Source organism: Dermacentor silvarum, chromosome 10 (assembly GCF_013339745.2).
Source record: "Dermacentor silvarum isolate Dsil-2018 chromosome 10, BIME_Dsil_1.4, whole genome shotgun sequence".
NCBI lineage: Eukaryota > Metazoa > Arthropoda > Arachnida > Ixodida > Ixodidae > Dermacentor > Dermacentor silvarum.
Window position 1 is genome coordinate 9,625,295 of NC_051163.1, and position 6,356 is coordinate 9,631,650.

Below are 6,356 nucleotides of genomic sequence, written 5' to 3' on the forward strand. Positions count from 1 at the left end.
TTAAACTGGTGCACTTCAAATAGTGTACTAGCGCACAAATCGCTTTTTGTGCCAGTGACGGATGTGGCCACGGTAGGAGTATCTGAGCTTCGCGCATACCACGCAATGGTACATGTATTCACTGATCTGAGTTGAAGAAATGGTAAACGTTAATCTATCCAATCCTTTAATTATGCGCTAACAAACACCGACGGTTTTCTTTCGGTCTCCTGCACCATCGAGGGTGGTGTTCCTCATAACGCTAGTGGTGCGACACGCTTCCTACCTGCCAGGGTCCTGCAGCAGCAATTGTATCACGTCGCGCCATGTCGCGCCCACCTTTGGTTAGAACACCGCGTGAGGAGCTCGACGTCAACACTAAAACCTTGCTAGATCTTTCGATGCTTCGCCTGCGGCCGAGACTGCCAATTTATTTGCTAATTTTTTAAGGAGTGTGCGTGCACATTCAGGTAAAAATAGAGAAACAGTATTATGCAGAAATAATTGAAGCTGCTTGTTTAAATACGCGAATAGCTTTCGCACACCACAATATTATCACTGATATGCATCGGATGAACCAACAAGACTATTAGGATGACCAGCAAAAACTTTTTTACGGGTGAACTTAGGCAAATATTCTTAAGGGTCAATCAAATATTTCAGTTTTTTATCTAGTTGATGTTGTTTTGTTGTTCTTTAGATGTCATCAAAACGCACAAGCTTCCACTGCATTGTTAGTGTTTATTTCGCTACTGCGAAATTTCCGAGCACGCGCATTCGGCCAGATACAGAAAAACGCATCCGGCCCCAGAGGAGAAATCTGCTCGCTTCAAAAGGTGGAGGACTGTGTGCGCTATCATCTCATTTATCCGACGGCGGAAGCCCATACAGAAACTGAACACATTCGCGCGCATGCCCTCAGGTCACAGACACACATCCCGACAAGGAATCAAATACAAAAAAAAAACTTGTCTGCGATCGAAAAGTGGTACAGACGTATCGCTAATACAACCAGAAAAGTACAGAAACACGAGAAATTCGCGTTCTCGTGTTTGATATATAAAAGTATGACCATGAGATATTCTGTTTGACGATATCATGATTCTGCACGGAAGCAAACATTAGGTAGCGCGGAACCATCGGGAACTTTTCATGGAGGAAAAGCAGAGAGAGAGAGAGATACACCGGTTCTATCAGGGATACGTCTGAATAACTTTTCTTTGCGAAGCTTGTTTCTTTTCTTTACTGGCACGGACTCTTTTCATGCTCAACTTGTGTGCATATAGCTATATGTGCACGCATTGTAGGCTTATGGTATGGTATGGTATTAAGGTCCTTATGCTGGCAAATAACCTGGTTGAGGGTGCAGCGCTAACATTCGTTCTTTTCTCTCTCTCTCTCTCTCTCTCTCTTTCTCATCGGTTTCTTTTTTTCGACGTGACACTCAAGTTGCGCTATTACTGCTGTTACCTGTTCCCTATAAACATCCGAGCCCAGAAAGAAGTTCCGTATAACTGTTATTTATTGCGTCACCCACTGAAATACATACATATTGGGGCATCCTTTTCTATATATTTAAGGCGTTGTTGAGAACAAAGGAAATGCTGAGCGGGACTTACACTAGTGATAGCATATGCAATCTTCGGGTAAACGTGTATACCGTGTGTCCCAGCTGTAACCTTAACCAAACTGTTCAACAAAAAAGAAGATTAAAAAAAAAAACACGGTGAGAGATACAATTTAAGATCTGCGGGGTTCGGTCATCATGCAGCGTTCTGACAACCGAACACTGTAGGCCTTTCAAATCGTATCTTGCACCATGTTTTCTTACTCATTTTCTTTTAGTTCAACAGCTTCGCAAACGTTAGTTGGGACACCATACATTATTTATATATGTCTGCTTTCTTCAAGACGTGTCACTTGTTGGAAATTAATAGAAAAAGTGAGCCAGTTCGACAAGGAGAGTGAGAGAGAAAATAGTAAATGGCACGGTAAGCAGGCTAATCGCGACAAATAATCTGGGACCAAATTCACAAAACTTTTCGCTCTTAAATGCGCTTCGTCATTGGGAAACCAGATTCGGTAATAATTTGTCCCACATCCGGATTGCCTGGAATTGTCTGTTACGAACATTCTAGCGCATAAGCATTTTTTGTGCATTCGGGCCCTGGATCACTACCCCACGTAGGGAAATGGGACCATAGGGACGAAAATACGGAAAGAAAGAGTTTCGACGAACCACAGGAATAATAAACGTGCTCGTCACTGACCACAACTACACACTCTAGTTAGTTAACTAACTAGACATGAGTTAATTACTAATGTGTGCTTTTGTGGGTTGTGTGCGTGTGCGTATATACCATGTATCAAGGCGTAATCTTATATGCCACCCGTATCATCTGGACTATAGCAGGCAAGTCAAATGTCCCCAGCTGCCGCTATATCAAAGGGACATAAAGAGAAACACTAAATTAATTTAGGGTCACAAATCATTGTTTGAAAACTCTATCGTTTTTAAATTTGCTATGCGAGTTGATTACTATAGAAGACAAATTCAGGGCCAAGCTTCCATTTCAATTTTTTAATTTCGCACAGAAGCCTCCAGCGCCGGTACATCAGTATGACGTCATGGAGTTAAACGTAGTTTGTCGTATTTTGGCCTTTGTGGAGTTGGCAAGGGTTTTCTAGGCTCTCCGAGTTCAGTGAGAGCTCCTTAGTTTATTTTCACTGATTAAAAAATCACCTAGCCTCGAATAGTCACCCTAAAAATTCGTGACGTCATGGTGGGCTCGTGCGGGGGACGGTGTCGCCATCCTTCTACGTAATGTCCGGTTCATCAAGCCTCTTCAAACGCCACCGTAACAATGGCGCTTTTGCTGTTGTAGAAGCATAATTTATGAATGTAATTAAACGTAATATTCTTTTTTTCTCTTTGAATGATTTTTCTCTATCCCTTCAAACAATTCCGCAATACCGAACAAAACAAAATAGCACTTGTCCTCGAAGATATCATGTCGCGGACGCCGCCGCCCTCAAGGCAGTCGTGTAAACATTTTCCACACCGAATCTAAAGAAGCCAACGGCACCCGCCATTGCCAGGTGTTCTCCATCACTATCACTGATCATGCGCCGGGCCTCTTAGCTGAGGCCACCTGGTGAGAACCAGCTGATTGAAAATGACTTCGTCGGTAACTAAAATTAGGAGTTCGCGACAATCACCTGGAGCGTGCTAGTCCGAGAGCCTGAAGAGTGTTCATTATTATTTTAAAGAGGCACAGAAAACACCTGAGATGGTTGCTTCTTGGAAACGTACATCGTCAGATTTGTTAGCGTTTATGTCGCCCACTTCCACAGCCGATCGCTGTGTCTGTAATTTTTAGGGACATTTATTACCATTGCTGAATGTTATAAGACCGTGAGTTATATTAATTAGCCCTTTTTCGTCTGCATTATATTATTAATTTAAAAAGCACGTGCGTCTACTAAAATCGGTTTTAGTTTTCATAAATTCTTAGGCCAACTAACACACACGCATAAATATTTAGTGGTAAAGAAAAGCATGCCCAGCGCATTAGTCGCGGTCATGTATGATAGCGCACATTACACTTGTAAATTCAACTTGGCCATACTGCACTTCTGTCGTGTAGTGACACTTCTGCACATCATCAATTGTGCATAACCTTCATGTACGCATAATTTTATTTACGTATGGGTGTAACTCTGTGTTTCTAACTGGGTGGTCAGAGGGGACGTAATTATGCCTAAATGTGAATGTATCACAAAAAAAGAAAATTAAACAAACTATATTAAAAACACTAATTACCAAAATAATCATATTAGTGAGGAAAAGATATGATGTACAAAACGACTAGAAGTTTCGAGTTATTGGAATGATTTCGAATACTATCAGCACTGTCCTGAACCGATTCACGTATTATTTCAGAAAATTAATATGGTATTCTCCTTGCGTAGTCATTCGTGACTCTTTGCGCGGCACAGGCGCTTTTGTTGATCAAATCAATCGCTCTAGTTATCCAAGGTTGCAGGTACTGCGCGCTTTCTGGTATAGCGAAACACCGCAATTTCCGCAAACGGGTGTGCTTCGGCGAGTTGGTTTTACGTATCTGCAAGGCGCACAGTACAAGCAATGTGATGATGGGGATGGTGATGATGATGATGATGATGATGATAAAGACGACAATCTTATAGACTGCGGTGCATACTCACAACAGACCCGACGAGAAAACGTGAGGTAAAGGTAAAGCGCATTATTCAAATGCACTGACAAAGTTAAAAAAGTTAACGCAAATATAAGAAAAGTAGAGTGTTTTTGAGCAATCAGACATAGATGAAATTACTCTGTTATTTGAAGTGAAAGAAGTACTAGCCGTCACCCTTTCTCTCGTCGTTGTCTATTTCGCACTATTTCCCTTTCAGACCTCTTGCCTTTCTATTGCACGAATAATGCATAGCGAGTTCTCCGAAGTCACCAGAAATGACATATCTGCTGACTGAAAGCGGGGATAGTTGGTAGAGGTGCATAATTACCACTGACTGGTAAAAGGCGAAGACAGAGAAACAATAAAACGGTGGCGCGTCTGTCGTGTATAGGGCTTCGTTTTCGGGCGCCTCAGTTACGATTATGAATCTTTACCAACTTATAAAGCTTTTAGTTCCACCCCAGCTTGCTCTTGTGCAGCGGAAAGCTTGTTTTACGTCCTTTTCCCGTCCAATAAAGCTCCAACATTCGTTTTTCCCATGTACTTAGGTTTAGGTGCAAGTTATAGCTCCTAAGGGTAATAGCTACTTAATCCGTAGTTGTCCGCCATTACGGCATGCCTCAGCGCCCATAATACAGTACTGATACGTTACACCGTTTCTTACTTTTATTACGTTATATCAAGGGGCCTGCGTGCGCCTTAGCTTGGCTTGCGTCTGGAATGTGTCCTCCTCCTGTGTGTTCTGACGTTGTTTATGTCTCAGAACCAACACGTCCCAAAATAAGCGCTCTCCCGACTCTTTACTTTGCTCTCTAAAGAGTTAGCATTGACAAGCGAATAGTGCTACTGCGCAACGTTAGTCACTTAAAATATCGGTCAGTGAGTAAAAAAGTCATCCGAAATTAATTTCCGAAATCAATGAATTTATTTGGTGAACTGAGCTTTTTGTCATTTGTGATGGTTGGGGCGGCTTCATAATTGCCTTGATCTCTGCTTCAGTTCGTGCTAATAAACGACTCATTTCTTGGCAGTTCGAATGTTTTTAAGTACTATTTATACTCTTGCCAATTCCTATCTGTTCATGTCTAATTGCTGTTACGCGCATCAATAAACGATTTTAATTGTTCTGCACTATTATCGCTTTATTCGAAACTTGAACGTCCAAACGTATTACTTCATCGACAGCAAGATCGCAAAAACGTAGCAAATAACCTTTGGTAGCAAAGAAATATTTCCCTGCGACCCTCTGTGCGAAAGTGAAAAAAATTGACTGTCATTCTCTGCGCCCGTAACAAACGCTTCAGCTCGCAAGCCAGGTGTAAAAGATTGTTTCGCTGCTGCTCTGGCGATCTCATGTGCATTTTGCGTATGATTAAAAAATAAAAATTTTATCACTATGGACACTTCGTTTACGATTCTTTGGTCCAGTAAATGTATCGTTCTCTCTTTTATTTATTATTTTCATTTAATGTTGCAAATGTCAACGCTTTCTCATCGCTCGGACGAAGAACCAGCGCGCACGTGCGACTCATAGCCGGCCGCGCGATTGAAAGGAGGCGGCGCAAACAGTCGTTCGGCTCACCTGTGACGCAAAGTATCCAAAGCCGAACGAGAGGCCGCATCCTTGCCTCCTCAGCACCGCAGTTCCTCGTACCGGTGCGAAGGCGCCAAGTTGAAAACCCGCACCAGCCACTACACCGCACGAATCAAGAGCAAAGCAACGGAGCACGCGGCCTAACGACACACAAGAACCACCGCACTTGGCGCCGAGCGTGTGTCGTCTGCAACACAACGCGCTCGCAGCACGGGCAAGCCCACGGTGGGCAAGTGCGTCCCCGAGCCGGTCTTGCCCGCCAACTTGGAACGTGTGACGCCATCTGCGAGCAAACTGCGAAACTAGGCACTGGGTCAGTGGCCGCGAGATTCGTCGTCGAGCAATTGATGCAGCGCCCCCTTCGGTTTCTTGGGAGAGAGAGTGTGGTCGCTCCTTTTCAGCGTCCTTTCAAAGACCGCCCACCCGTTTACTGCGGCGACGAGACAATTGTCTTCAGAGCTTCAGATGTTTTCTCCTTTCAGCTTCCTTCTTGAAAAAGCATCTTCAGAAGACGCGAGAACCATGCAATCAGCCCTGAACAAGAGCTGATTGAGGCGGACTGG

The 6,356-nt window shown here is 43.4% G+C and overlaps 1 protein-coding gene across 1 annotated transcript in view; it reads right to left on the reverse strand.

The window, feature by feature from the left end:
- LOC119431259 (uncharacterized) overlaps positions 1-5,998 on the reverse strand; it is a 109,726-nt gene extending 103,728 nt beyond the window's left edge. Inside the window, exon 1 of the mRNA XM_037698734.2 lies at positions 5,782-5,998. Coding sequence (XP_037554662.1) covers positions 5,782-5,821 — 40 coding nt within the window. The 5' untranslated portion in view covers positions 5,822-5,998. The remainder of the gene's footprint in view (positions 1-5,781) is intronic.
- Positions 5,999-6,356: the final 358 nt, after the last annotated feature.